Below are 15,583 nucleotides of genomic sequence, written 5' to 3'. Positions count from 1 at the left end.
AAATGTTATAGCACAGTATGTTCATAATCATAAGATGCTTTTAGAAATGAGGTTTGTTTTTTCTTTTTGGTTTTCCTTTTTTTACTGTGAAAGCAACTTCTGGCTCAATGATTTAAAAGAAGGCCATTGTTAGAATCCTTTGATTCTCTCGGTTCTTCACATTTCTTTTTCTAGGGCATTCTGCAGTGGCGTTATCTAGTTTAACATTTCTTCTGATATTTTCAGAAGTTGGTTAGAAATGAAGGCTAGAGAAGATTCACAGCTGATTTGCTTTTGTCATCAGAGGTGGAATGAGCTGCTGTGGCTTCCAAGAGAAAGCAAAAAAAAAAAAAAAAAAAAAAAAGAAATTACCACTAATGTTGCCTTGAACACACGGCCCCCATACAATCGTAGGTCACTGAGGAACTTGAGATAATGCACCTTGGCTTGTAGTGCAGAGAGCTGAGGAGAGAAAAGAAACCTCAGGTGTTAACTCTATCGGGTATGACTCCATTTCAGCTGGAGACTAGCAGAAAACAAGGGTAAGACAGAAGGATGATTTTACTGCTGAAAAAGTTGAGATGTGACAAAGACTCTTCATTAGGAATAAAATTGCTACATATTTGGTTTCCTGATGAAGGACTGGAACATAAAATCAAGATGCAAATCTTCTTTATTAGGGGGTCAATGTATGGGGCACTCATGGGTATAGATATGCTGGGCCAGGGCACTCAACAAGTGAGAACAAGACCATAAAATGTTCCATTGAACATCTGCTCACTGGGAGATTTCAAGAGGTGAGTGGGCCTTCTACTTGCAATTAGGGACAGAGGTGAGGTGTCTACATATATTCCCATTGCACAAGAGACTCACCTGAATGTAGAGTTTGTGGGAATCATTTTGAATACGCACCTGCAATCTAGGCAAAGCCTTCTAAACAGGCTCTTTACACTTCCCCTCTCAAGTTTCTTCCAGTCCTTGCAAGTTTTCGGGGGAAATGAACTTTCTGAGATCCAATCATTGTGGAAATGTTTGAGCTTCCTATATAAGGCTCTGTTTTATTAATTCAACTTGGAAAATCTGTTGAGTTTCACAAGTGATTTATAAATGAAATTTTATCCAGATAAAAGTTATCTTTACAAAGACTTAAAAATGTAGGATCCCATATCACTAAAAAGAGTATTTGATTAAAAAAAAAAGTCCATGTTTCATACTGAATGTGCCAGGGATGTTTATTAAGGTTGAAATTTTCCAACAAGGTGTAGACCACCATTAAGTGGCAATGACCATAAAATTCTATTTTCAATTGCAGATGGCTTGCCAACTTATTTGTTAACTATACATAAAGGTACTGCTCTTTTTTTTTTGAGACGGAGTCTTGCTCTGTGGCCCAGGCTGGAGTGCAGTGGCGTGATCTCCGCTCACCGCAAGCTCCGCCTCCCGGGTTCATGCCATTCTCCTGCCTCAGCCTCTCCGAGTAGCTGGGACTACAGGCGCCCGCCACCACGCCCGGCTAATTTTTTTGTATTTTTAGTAGAGACGGGGTTTCACCGTGGTCTCGATCTCCTGACCTCGTGATCCGCCCGCCTCGGCCTCCCAAAGTGCTGGGATTACAAGCGTGAGCCACCGCGCCCGGCCAAAGGTACTGCTCTTTATGTAATTGTTACTTAGCACCATGCATCCATCCTACTTCTTTCAAAAATGCAAAGCATTTGCAAATTGTTTTGAAAGCAAACTATTCACTCTTGGCTAGAAAAACAACCTTTAAAGGACAGTGGTGGATAAATGGATAGGTTGATTGATCTTATAGCAGTTATCCAAATTATTACGAGTGGGCCAGGCTTGAAAAAAAATCACAAGTCAATTATAGAAATTAGCTTCCAGCAAATCAGAACTGAAGTTAAAAAGAACTTGACCCACATCATCTTGCTACATCTCTGTAAGCTGAATGCTCGCTGTGATCAAAGACATCCTTCCCATGAAATTGGGAAGTGAGTTAAAGGTGGCTGATAGTGTGTTGAAACTGATTATACTTAAAAAAAAAAAAAAAAGTCATGGGGTGAGGAGGGGATAGAAATAAATGTGCCTTACCCAGTAAAAATGACTTAAAAAATCAGATACTAAGACAAAATAATTCTCCACGTAAACAGTGATTTGTATTAGAGTCACACAAACTTCTCCAGCTAATATCAATTGGAAAGTGTTCTTCGGTTATAAGACTGCTTCCAATTTTATAGATCTAGTATTTTAAGGCTCCTTCTCTTTCTGGTTCCTGGAATCCTTTGCTTTTTATTACCTATAAGCTATACTTCTCTTTTCTGACCAACAGTATATTTTAAAATTTCCTTTGTGTTTCTCTTACTTAATGAAAACGAAAACAAAAGCATAAAAAGATTTTAACACTAATGATGGTGAATGACAGCAATAATTTTATCTTCCCTCCAAAGGTAGGATTGAATCAATTGTTTGTCAATAGGGGTGATTTTGTTCGCCGGAGCACATTTGGCAATGTCTGGAGACATTTTTGTTTGTCACGATCACGGGAGGGTGCTACCGGCATCTTGTGGGTAGAGACCAGGGATGCTGCTAAACATTCCACAATACACAGGATGTTCCCTGTAACTCCCTAACAAAGAATGATCTGTTCCCAAGTGTCAATTATGCCACAGTTGAGGATCCCTGGCTTAATTAATGTGGCCTCTGGCCTGCAGGGCCTCTTGCTGGCTGTTGTGCATTTAAGCTGGTCTGAGCAGTAAGCAGTTGCATGATTGAAACACAGAATTATTTCACAATTCTATCTTCTATTCACAAGGTCTCAGAGGCTATGCAAACTTTTCCTGGATGGGTACATGAACACACACCTCCCCGCTACAGGACGGAGTCCATAACTTGTGAGAAAGAAATAGGTTTCTATATGAATACTTATTTTTCATTAGTGTTAGAAACATGTTAATAGTTAGAAAAAAGTTACACAGTGTTACTGCTTCTGAAAATATGGTACTAAGTATTTTATTCATGAGCTAATTTTAAACATTTAAAAAAATGCATTCAAGCCTCTCTCTTTATAATTTTCTATTAAGATGCAAATGTGATACCTTTTTACCCGGTGGTACCAAGTTTTGATTTGCTTTGACAAGATGTGAAAGTGCTTTCTTTATGTTCTTCTCTTTCATGCTTTGCAGCACAGCAGAGGGAAGAAAAGTCTCTAATCCCCATTCTTTTCTGCAATAAAGAGCATATCTTTAATTTCACATTTTTGTGATGATGAGTTATCTAAGACAGAATGGTGCTCTGATGTTTGTTGGAACAAATGGACCCTTGGTAAGGCAGAGAATGGAGACAAGTCCCCAATTAAGGAAGTAACTTTTAATTTACGCTCAGGACACACACTACTAGATCATTAATACACGTTTGCATTTAAAAAGAAATCTATTCCTCACTCTCTAGAGACAATGCTAAGGAGGCATTTGGAGCCAATGTAAAGTGAAGAGACATTTTGTCCAACCAACTTCTGAATCTCTTCAAAGTCACTCACGTATCCGAGTTTGTATTTCCAAGACCAATTTCTCTCCATCCCTTTGTTGATTTCTATTCTCTAATCTCCCTGTCTGCTCACATGCTTCCTCTCTTAGAAGAATGGATGCAACTCCTTCATGTCCCCAAACCATTCTTCCCTGTCCCTCCCTTCCTCCATGGCTATTTCTCTAGGCACACACAGTTCTTTTGTCCCAGCCAGTTCCTGTCTAACTCCTTCCATCAACATTTCTTGCTGGTGGTGTGGAATTGGGTGTGATTCATGAGTCTTAAGTGTGCCCAGTATTGATGTGGAAATGCCGTTATCATTCATGGGTGTGGATGTACAACAAAACAACCACAAATGGGACTGAGTTAATACATTTTTACAAAGAGCCAATTTCACCAGAAATGACTACAACCCCCTTCTAAGAAGGTCCCATATTTTGAATTCTAGGAAATCTATCCTGGAATAGAAATCCTACCCTAGGTTATGTGTCTAACCAATGTCTTCTAAATTATGTGAAGAACTTCAAGAGGATTCCAGTTATTTCTTCTGTTCTAGGGCCTCTCCAAAGAAGGGTAGGAAGACAACCTACCCCCACCACTTGACCATTCGTATTCTTCACTAGTTAAGATGGTATATTTCATGATCATTATGTTTTCTTCCTTCTCAGCTTGTACTTATTGTCTTATGCATCATTTGGCACTACTTATGGGCTATCTTGTAATCCTACTTGTATCATTATTTTAAATAATTACTTTTCCTATCTTTATATCTTGTTTTTACAATCAGACCACAAGTTCCTCAATGGCCAGGAATATAATTCGTACATATTAGTATTTTCTACTGTCCTAATGTGAGTGCTATATAAAATGCTCAATGAATATTTGTTGGTCAAAGGAATTTATGAATGAGAACATTATTATAGACTTTTCAGGATTCTTACTCAAGCCAGATATCTCTGAGATGTTTTTGACCATACAGTGTTCAACCTGGTAAAATGTGGGTACACAAAGTAGGAAAATAAATGCATTTTAATTGTCTGAAAATCATCTCAGGTTGTGCAGGCCACCTTTTCAAATGGCGGCCAGTTTCACCTGTCCCCAAGAACTTTAAAAAGGAGAGTGGAAGAGGGTGTGAATGTGTCCAGCTGAGCATGAGATCTCTTTGTGAGCCAAGTCTTTCTCAGGCTACAGTCGCGCTTATGTGTGGGGAGAGAGAGAAAGCATCTGGAAGGAGTGAACTGAAGGCCTGAGGTTCTCAAATTGCACATGAGGATTTGTCCCTACATGTCAACAGGTGACTGAGAGTTGTCAGAACAGTGGTGTTAAAGTCAGCAAGTTAGAGATTTAATCCTTCCCAACACAGGCTCATGAATTTATTGAGAAAAGCCATTTTGCCCCCTGGTGGGTCAACCTGGCATTGTGGAATTTAGAAAGGCTTTCTAGGCAGCCCATGAGAAGTTTCTTTGGAAAGTGGGATTTTAATTAGTTTATACATCTTTTGGAGGTGAGATTGCAAGCAGGGTGTGGGGGGAGGTCCAAGGCTTTAGCATTACATGTGTTTCCAAACGCAGGTGCCTCAACCCATCACACAATCTATAGCACAATGGGGAGTCCCACTGCCTGGGTTTGAATCCTGTATCCCCGCGTTAATAGCCGTTTGACTTGGGCAAGTTATTCTATGACTCGGTTTGCTCATCTGTAAAATGAAGCTAAAATCCTACTAATCTCATAGGGATGTTGTGAGAATTAAACAAGTTAATATGTGAAAAGTGCTAAGACCAAAGCTTGGCTTGGAATCAAGCCCCTTTAGGAATTCAAAAATGTATGCTTCATTTTAAATATGTCCCTCATCTTAACTACAATGCTCTAAAGGTGGATTAGAAATGGATCTCTTCTACCAGAAATGAGCATGATATTCATACATTTTGCCACTGGCGAATAAATGCTTTGCCACAAACAAGATCAATTTTGGACAAATGACAAAAATACACCCGGGCTAAGGGAGGCGGCATGTCTGTCTCCGAAATGGCGCTGAGAGTCAACACTTACTCGATGTATTTGAGGGAGATTTTCTGCGTTTGCTTGGTGGTAACGGTTGCAATGTACATTTGTAACGCGGCCAGCCGCAGGGCTATGTCATATTTCAGCTCCGGCCCAAATCGCTCCTGAACCACATCGTTACAACTCTGCGAAGAGACCAGCAGGGGGCACAGCTTGTCAAAGAATAGGCCGCAGCGCGTGGACTTAGAGAGCAGGTGACATACATTTCCCGAGCGTTTCAACCTTCGCTTCCCAGGCAAGGAGGCTAAATGTGGAAACATCTCCACCGTGCTGCTTGGAAACGAGTCAGTATTTAATTGCACGCGTAAACACAGAGACCACACAAAACATTTAGCATTCATCGACGAGCTGCTATTTAAATATTTAGCTTTTTGTAAAAACAATTAGGAATTTAGGTATGAAATTTCCAAACACAGGTGCCGCAGTTGAATGCATACAGCATTGATAGCATAAGGTGGCTTCTGGAGTTAGGCTGCCTGAATTGGAATCTTAGGCTTGAAACTTGTTTCTCCACTTCATTAGGGGCACAAACTTGGGCACCTTCTTAATTGTCTGTGCCTCAGTTTTCTCTTCTGTAAATTGGGGATAATACTGCTCCCTCTTCACTGGGTTGTGGTGACCATTAAATGAGTGAACCATGAAAAGTCCTTAGAATCCCAGCACATTGGGAGGCCAAGGCGGGTGGATTACGTGAGCCCTGGAGTTCAAGACCAGCCTGGGAAACATGGTGAAATCCAGTCTCTACAAAAAATACAAAAATTAGCTGGGCATGGTGGTGTGTGCCTGTAGTCCCAGCTACTCAGGAGGCTGAAGCAGGAGGATCGCTTGAGTCCAAGAGTTTGTGGCTGCAGTGAGCCTTGATCACACCACTGCATTCCAGCCTTGGCAAAAGAGCAAGACCTTGTCAAAAAAAAAAAAAAAAAAAAAAAGCTAAAACAAAACCCCAGAAGCTCTTAGAACTGTACTTGGTAGGGTGTAAGCCCTCTTACATATTTACTACTGTCACCACCAACATCATTCTCCTCCTCCTCGTTATCAGCCACAGCAGCTGCAGGGAGGCAGAATTAGCAAGGCGATTGAGCACAGTGGCTTGGGACTCATATCCACTTGTTCTGGCATTCTCCCTTTCCCCATGGCTACCTGTGTAGGTAATTTTAGACCATTCACTTTAACTCTTGCAGCCTCAGTTTACTCATCTGTGCAAAGGGGATTCATGCTAACTATCTCACTGGAGTGGCTGGAGGATTAGATGAGATGTACATCAAGTGCTTTATCACAGCACATTGGTACACTGGGTAAAGGGAGCTATTGAACTCCTCTGTTCACTTCAAAGGCAACTGCCCTGCTTCTTCAAGTGCCTGACTTTCTGGGAGTCATTCCTCCTCTTTCAGCCTTAGTTTGTTCATCTGTAGAATAAGGTCACCTATCTCACAGGGTTTGTTGTGGGGATCAGATTGAAGAGTGGCTGAGAGTGTGTCATCAAGTGTAAAGTGCCACATGGGAACAGAGGTTGGCTTTGGAGTAGTATCCTCACTTACTGCTTAGACACAAGGCAGTGAGCTAAGTGCTGCTGGGAAGCGCTGCATTGCTTAGGCATATTCTACACGTGTGTTCACTTACTTTTGTTCTGGGAAACTGGATTCCTGGGCTAGAAAAGATGGTATTTAGCTCCTTTCTTATTTCCTCCGTTTCTTTATTCTTTGGCTTGCCCCAAGAATATTTTGTTGGAGCTCAAAAAACAATACCCCAAAATGAAGGCCTCAGAAACAAAAGTATTTCTTTGACCTTCTCCTGCCCTCCTGTTTTTTATTTCTGTTCTCCCTGGAGGCTAGCCATAGAAACTAGAATCCCTCTTCCCCAAGGTGGGTCATAGAAACTAGAACCCCCTTTCCCCAAAGCCAGCCATAAAACCTAAAAATATGACTCTAATTTTCCCTCTGCCCTGTGTAAAAACTGGCCATAAAGAAATTATCTGACCAACATGGTTTGATTGTAGGTCATAAGACTCCCATTCCAGAAAGGGTCCTGCCCCACACCCAGAAGGAAGGAATGCTGCTCAGAGAGGCCAAGAAGAATCTAGGCCTTGCTAGGTTTCTTCATTCAGTCCATTAGCATTAGGTCAGGCCCTTTTTGTCTAATCCTATTTCTACACGGCTATCCATACTTTGTTGAACATTAGCATAAAAATGGACAATTTCCCTTGTATCTTTGGGACTTCATTCTGAAGGCTCCCGTGGATATAAATTAAATATATTTGTATGCCTTTTCCCTAATTCATTTCTCTTTTTCGACTTGAGTTTTTAGTGAAACTTCAGTGGGCCCTTGGCCTCAAATGAAAAACTATATCAAGATTTGCTTGCCTCCTTTCCAAGAGAAGCACATTTATAACTGCTTCCTATATTGATTTTACTAAAATAGGAACATGTACCCCTGGATGGCTTCTGCATACAATATTTACACTGTTCACACTCACCCATGCTGCACCGGTGCTGTGCCGTGCGTGCATGCTCTGTATCCACGTGCCATGGGTGCATGTCTCTCAGCCCATCACTTCACTGCTAAGAGTGAAGTCACATTCTCTCACCTGTTCATCCCTAATATGATCTTCCACCTTTGCTTTTCCTTAAAATCTTAAACCTATTTGGATTGCACAGCACCCCTTGTCAGAAGTGGGTCTGTCCAGAGACAGGAGATAGAGTGGTCTGATTTAAGGCAGCCTCTGAGAGCAGTTACAGGCTGCCATTTTGTTTTGCTAGTCTTGGGTTTACCAGTTATTTCCAAGAGCTCAGGGTTGTCCACATGGGCTCCAAGGGGTTGGGGGCCTAGATAGGGTCATTTTATACAGTCCCATAAAGGATGGGGTGAGAAAACCATTGGCACAGTGAGGAATCAATTTTTTGAGAAATCATTTTCTTTAACAACTGCTATGCCGTGATGGATTGAAAGAGGATTTGGGCATAGAATCTAGAGACAAAAGCCCCAGGTTTGATTCTAGGTTCTGTCAACTTCTAATAAAATGACCTTGAACATGGCATTTCATCTCTCTTGAGCCTCAGTTTCCTTATCAGAAAAAATGGGTTAAGTCTCAAAAACAACTAACTTGAGAGTTAGCAATGAACTCGCAAGGTTGCCATGATACCTGTAAATATGTTTCATGAAATGGAAGATACTTGATAAAGATGAGCCATCAGTATTACTTCTCCTAAGAGTCACAGCTGGGACCATATTTCCCATCACTGCTTTACCCTGTATTTAACTAGACTTCTGGATGAATTTTTTGACAAGGTGATTAATTACATTATATAATTAGTTCAGACTGATCCTGGAGAATGAGTGTGAAATTTGGAATATATATATATTCCAAATATATATATATTTGGTACTAATCATGCTTTTATTACTCTCAACTGTATTACTTAAAATACAATTATACAAGCAAATGGGTAGTATCTGTTTTGCTAAATAGAGATCCCAAAAGGCTCCACTTGAGGCTTCCAGAATGTTCATTTATAACTAACATGTTAGATCTTAAAAAGGAAACAATGAACCTGGAAAACATCATTCTCAGTAAACTATCGCAAGGACAAAAAACCAAACACCGCATGTTCTCACTCATATGTGGGAATTGAACAGTGAGAACTCATGGACACAGGAAGGGGAACATCACACTCTGGGGACTGTTGTGGGGTGGGGGGAGGGGGGAGGGACAGCATTAGGAGATATACCTAATGCTAAATGACGAGTTAATGGGTGCAGCAAAACAACATGGCACATGGATACATATGTAACAAACCCGCACGTTGTGCACATGTACACTAAAACCTAAAGTATAATAATAAAAAAAAGGAAACCAATAGTACTATAGTATTTGAAAACATTTTGGAGCCTCTTAGGTCTTACTCATTTGCTAATTGACATAACAGTCTTTTTCTTAACAGATAGTGGACAGGTAAATGTCAGTATAGCCCATTGTAATGATAAATTTGAACAATCTGGACTATTAGCATTTATTGTTAATATATATGCTAAAATCTGTAAAATATGTCATGGACCGTTAAGAACTAGGAGATTAATAGATATTAGTATTGCAACTTGTGTTTTCATCATCATGATTCATCTAGTCAATGGCTACTGTCCTCATTAGAAGCCCACTAAGTTAAATTGATTTTATCTTTGTAAAGTGATACATGTTGCTCCTGCTTACTCTTTTGTTCTCTAGGCTTGTTTTGTTGCATCTTTTTAGTATCTCGAAATCAACATGGGCACCCAGACACCATTTGCAGATCTGTTGACTTATATTAGATGTTATTTTAGACTTATGGTAGCATGTATTCTGTGATACAAGGCATTTCAAAGAAGAGGGTCTGAGGCAAAGACATTCTGATTTCCTGTTTCAGCAGAGGATATATGACAGTTGCTTTATTTTGGTCTTTACTGCCTACCATACTTGTTTTTCTGTTTTTCCCCCTCTGGCTATGCCTTGAAGAGGTGGCTAATTCACTGCCTATTTTATACCCAAGGCAAGAAAGCAGAAACATCCTCAGTCTTTTTCTGTTAGTCCCTGGGCAAGATTTCCAGACACATTTTTGTGTTCCGAGGACAGTCTCACATGTATAAAACATGTGTCTGTTGAATAAGAAAGATCTCCCTAAACTGCATTAGATTTGTGCAAACACACCTTAAACAGAACTGGGTTTAACTGTACTCCTTGTCTACTTAAGAGGTCTCCTCTCCCCAAGACAAATGCAACCATATTGTTCTTTTATAAATGCAATGGACTCATGATGTTTAAATGGAAGCAGAGTAAAATAGTTGTAAAGCACCATCTTGTGAATGGGGTGAGTATATAATTATAGAGAACAACCACTGAATGCACTCACTGTCTACAGCGACTACTGACCAGCACCTGTAACTATTTACTTGCAACTAACGATGTAGCACATGATCTGAGCTGCAGTAGCAGAGCCCTGGGTTGGTTCTTAGCAGGGACATGGGGAAGATAAGATGCAGTAACAGATCGGCTGAGAATCAGGCTCTGTTTCATGCAGTCACGCCTGCTGGGGACAAGGAGATATTGTTGACAAGTGAGGGGTCCAGGTGATCAAAGCTTAACATTAAAAAAACCCAAAATGTGGCAGTTTTGTTGTTCGGGGTGGAAAATATTTTAAAGCACACTACACATTTCTTTACTTGGTCAACAGGGTTCACTGAACAGGACTTGACTTTTCCCAATGATGTAGGGTTATCTTCATGAACGTTAATCATCCCACTGAGCTGTAAATACCACAGTCTTCCAAAGACCACTGAGGTGGGGAAAATTTGACTGGCCTCACCCTGAGTGCCCCCATCTGCTAGAACATTCTTGTATGTTCTGTGTCTTTCCTGTCTGACTTAACCTGTGATCTTCAGGGCTTATTGCCATTTTAATTTATGTCACCGTTCTTAACCTCTGGTACCTACCTTGTCTAGTCTCTCTTCCATCTTCCACCTACTTTTTTTTCTACCCAGTTTTTGAAGGTTACAAATGTTTTGAAATATACAAGAAAGTATTGAAAATAGTAGAGCAAACACTAGTGTTATTAACTACCTAGAGTTAACAAATGCTTCTTTTTATTATATTTTTCTTACTTTTTTGCTTTATATATTTTATACATGGTTCCAGCAATGTTTGCCTTATACAGATATTCTCAAAGACAGCATGTCTCTTTTTTTTTTTTTTTTTTTGCTTCATTTTTGTTTTTTCTCTCTTTCTGGCAGTGGGGAGGGGGAGGTTATGTTTAGATTTGCAACCTCTTCAAGTAGTTAGTTCTACTGCTAGATGTCTAAGCTGTCTAAGGATTAGGTAAGTTGGTTCTTACTGTTTAATGTGATTATATTGGAAATTTAAGTGAGAGTAATAGGAAGCAGCTATAGTAAAATATAGGAACACCTCATAAATATCAACTTGGATAAATTCCCTTTGGAACAAACTACACCAGATACTCATTCCTGGAAACTTTCATCTTTGGGGAATTATAGCTCGGAATCAGATATCAGTCTGGAAAAGACTGTTCTCTTCAAGTTTTACCACCTTGAAATTAACAATTCAGTAAAATGACTATCACAATTTTTCAGAATAATCTAAGCATCAAATGAATGAATAAATAAGTAAATAAAGGAGAAGGGAAAACTCTCATCATACCAATTAATAAATGCAGAAGCAATAATGAAATTAGAAAAATCATAATTTTCAACCACAATTATAATAATGGATTCAGATAAGAATAATCAATTAGGGCTGGGCGCAATGGCTCACGCCTATAATCCCAGCACTTTGGGAGACTGAGGTGGGCAGATCACCTGAGGGTGGGAGTTTGAGACCAACCTGACCAACATGGAGAAACCCCATATCTACTAAAAATACAGAATTAGCCTGGCGTAGTGGTGCATGCCTGTAATCCCAGCTACTTGGGAGGCTGAGGTAGTAGAATCTCTTGAACCCAGGAGGCAGAGGTTGCGGTGAGCCAAGATCGTGCCATTGCACTCCAGCCTGGGCAACAAGAGCAAAACTCCGTCTCAAAAAAAGAAAAAAAAAAATCATCATTCGGTACTAAAACTAGTGGGTGAGAGTTTGATGAAGAAGATAATAAGAGTTACAGGCCGGGCACGGTGGCTCACGCCTGTAATCCCAGCACTTTGGGAGGCCAAGGTGCGTGGATCGTGAAGTCAGGAGTTTCAGACCAGCCTGGCCAACATGGCAAAACCCCGTCTCTACTAAAAATACAAAAATTAGCTGGGCGTGGTGTCAGGCACCTGTAATCCCAACTACTTGGGAGGCTGAGGCAGGAGAATCACTTGAACCCGGGAGGCAGAGGTTGCAGTGAGCCAAGATCGTGCCATTGCACTCCAGCCTGGGTGACAAGAGCAAGATTCTGTCTCAAAATAAATAAATAAATAAAAAGAGTTACAAAGTGACTCTCCACAAATTACTTTTTAATTACAAAAGGAAGAGTAGTAGCTTTTGGGTGAATTCGGAGAACATCACCTTAACCAAGAGTCGAAGTTCGTTTTGCCATTAAAGGGATAAACTGACATCATGTGCCTCTTGATGTGTTACACTGAGGACACAAAGTCACTCGTGTTCTTCCCAAAATGTATGACATCAATCTAATCATAAGAAAACATCAGAGAAACCCAAATTGAGAGATTTCTATAAAATAGCTGACTAGTACTCCTCAAAACTATCAAGGTGGTGAAAGGCAAAAAAGGGCTGAGGAATGTTCCAGATTTAAGGAGATTAAAGAGACATGACAACTAAGTGCAAAATGGGATCCTGCAGTGCATCTTGTTCTAGAAAAAATGTATATATAAAAGACATTTTGAGGATAATAGGCATAATATGGATATAAACTGTAGATGAGATAATGGAAATGTATCAATGTTTACTTTCCTGATTTTGTTACTTGTATAATAATTGTATAAGAAAATGTCTTTGTTATTAGAAAACACACGCCGAAGTATTTAGGAGTAAACCAGAATTATTTTGGTAATTGACCTTCATATGGTTTAGAAAAAAATTACTTTTGTATGTGTATTTGTGTGAGCAGAGAAAACGTGCATATACTAAAGAGAAAGTAAATGTGGTAAAATGTTAACAACTGGTGAATCTGGATGAAGGGTATCGATGACTACTCTTGCAGCTTTTTTGGAAGTATGAAGTTATTTCAAAATCAAACTTAAAAATAAAAGAGCATCACAGAATTATTGTATGATTCACTGAGCTTGAGGTAGGGGACAAAAAAGAAAGATTTCAAGTTAAAGAATTCAGGGCAAAGCCCCGAAGTTAGTTTATGTCACAACATTGATATAAAACATGCCAAAATTTTAACATACCTGAACATAGAGATACTCGAAAGCAACTGGATCTCTCCTTAAAAGGTCAATTGGATCTTTTGGAACGAAGCTAATTCGGAAAAGACATCTCATCTTATGGGAGCTGGGCCTCTGTGTCACCTGGAAGAGTAGACCAATCACACAAGAACCCTTCAGTGCTGACTGAGAAATGGCTGAGGGATACTGAAGCAGTCAACTTTTTTTGGACACTAAGGAAAGAATCAACGGATATTCTTTTAGTATTTATAGATACTCATTCCCTGAAAACTACACGTAACCTTGCCACTTAGGTTTGGTTCCCCAGAAGCAGACCCTGAGATGAGGGGTTGTGTGCAAGGGACTTATTAAGAAAGTGCTCCCAGGGGAGGCTAGTAAGGGAGTGGGGGAAGCAGGTCAGGAAAGAAGAGGAAGCCAAGCAAGGGTGCCTCCTCAGGGAACCCCAGCAGAGAGTAGCTATAGCCTGATCCTGCAGGAAACCCTGGAGTGGTAGCTATACCACAGAGCTGCTGAGACCTCAGCCAAAGGAGCACTGATGAGTCATTCATTTAGAGCTGTCCCAGGAGATATGAGTTTCCAGGTTTGGACACGATGGGCTCCGGTAGTCTGAGGGCAGTCCTTGGAAGATCTGCAGATGCTGGCTGTTAGTGATAGCACCCCAAATCTACGTTGGGGAGTACAAAAAGGAGATCCAAAGAGACAGCAGAGAGATTGTCCAGTGTGGTTTATTATTGCATAACATTGCTGTGTTTTGTTTTGTTTTTCCAAATTAGACTCCAGACTGACTATTGCAATGAAAACATGATAGTGTCAACCCTAGATGACATCACATCGGAAAGTAGGAAGACAGAAGTTTTGGCCCATGTAGTACATCAGATTCTACAAGTTTTCAAACTACTCCAAACTTCTGATATCATGATGATATTGTTCCACTTGCTCAGTGGAGCTTAAAATATACCACGGGCTCTTCAGGGTTAAGGACCATGGCTCATTTCAGTTTGTTTTCATTTTATACAGCATAATATGTGTCACATACTAGAAGTTCATTTCATAATTCCTTTTGCAACAAAAGGAAATCAATTAATAAACAATAATAGGTGTTTAATAAACACTGGAATGAATGAAAGACATTGGACTCTAAGAAAGAAGGCAAGAGCTCATTGATTTCCCTTCAAGGAGTCAACAAAACAAAATGAAAACCATGCAGCATGAACCAACACAGTTGTGTGTAATACTCTTATGCAGGGGACAGATCTGGCAATACAAAAATGTTTGCGAGCTGCAATTAAAAAATTTAAAATAAAATAGCTTCATTGAGTCCCATGGTGTGTGTATGCATGCATGTGTATGTATTTACAGTTCGCTAACTTTGTTGAACAGAAGAATTCCAATGGAAAAAGACACCCTACTTGTACACATGTGGGCATCCTGAGTAGTCGCACCAGCTTTCTGGCTGTGGGCAGGCCTGTAGAGCTGAGTGGATTCATGAGACTTGAGGGCTATGGGCTACTCATCACTGGCTGATGGTAAAGCAAACCAGGAACAAAGAAATTGGGGACCCTAAGAGGCCACTAGTGCTGGCCAGCCTTGCTGTTGTGTTTCACAGCGACTTCATGGGCTATTTTGCCAGACGGTTTGTTCTGGTGTGTTAGAAAGTCAGGAATCACCATATCTCTGACTCCTTTAATTACTGGTTCAACTTTTCTTTCTTGAATTTTCCATAAGCCATCTTATCTTGAGTTTACTTTTAGTATCAGAAGGTTACGCTGGTTTTGGGAAATGAATTAATGTAATGCAAAAAGGTTGCTTCAAGTCATTAGAAATGGCAGTCCATAACACTTTCTAAAATAAACAAACAAATAAACAGAAACAAATTCTTGGAAACTTTAAGTAGTATATAAATAATATTTTCTAGCAGAAGTTTAGTATCAAACCACTAGAAATTCAGGTAAAGTTGCTTAAAAGTTCCACTGGGATGTTTTCATAGAAATTAAATGTTTTAAAATGATTTTGTTATTGGAAAAAACATAATTTCTTACTCTCCACTTTTATCATGCCTACAAATATTTTAGCAATCAATTTTTTCATATGCATTAATTTTAAAGGCATATAGCTGGTTTGTTTCAGGATATTTAAATCCGTTTTCTTTTCT

The 15,583-nt window shown here is 39.9% G+C and overlaps 1 protein-coding gene across 3 annotated transcripts in view; it reads right to left on the bottom strand.

The window, feature by feature from the left end:
• The window catches only part of FRMPD4 (FERM and PDZ domain containing 4), a 611,249-nt gene that overhangs the window by 17,633 nt on the left and 578,033 nt on the right, over positions 1-15,583 (bottom strand). For all 3 annotated transcript variants that reach the window (XM_032756574.2, XM_058441280.1, XM_058441281.1), the window contains exons 9-12: positions 13,435-13,554; positions 5,551-5,687; positions 3,075-3,201; positions 352-441 (exon numbers count right to left, since the gene is read on the bottom strand). In XM_032756574.2, coding sequence (XP_032612465.1) covers positions 352-441; positions 3,075-3,201; positions 5,551-5,687; positions 13,435-13,554 — 474 coding nt within the window. The remainder of the gene's footprint in view (positions 1-351; positions 442-3,074; positions 3,202-5,550; positions 5,688-13,434; positions 13,555-15,583) is intronic.

This window comes from Hylobates moloch, unplaced genomic scaffold, assembly GCF_009828535.3.
Source record: "Hylobates moloch isolate HMO894 unplaced genomic scaffold, HMol_V3 SCAFFOLD_7, whole genome shotgun sequence".
Taxonomy (NCBI): domain Eukaryota; kingdom Metazoa; phylum Chordata; class Mammalia; order Primates; family Hylobatidae; genus Hylobates; species Hylobates moloch.
Note: the sequence above shows the minus strand (reverse complement) of the source record. Positions and strands in the feature narration are given on the sequence as shown.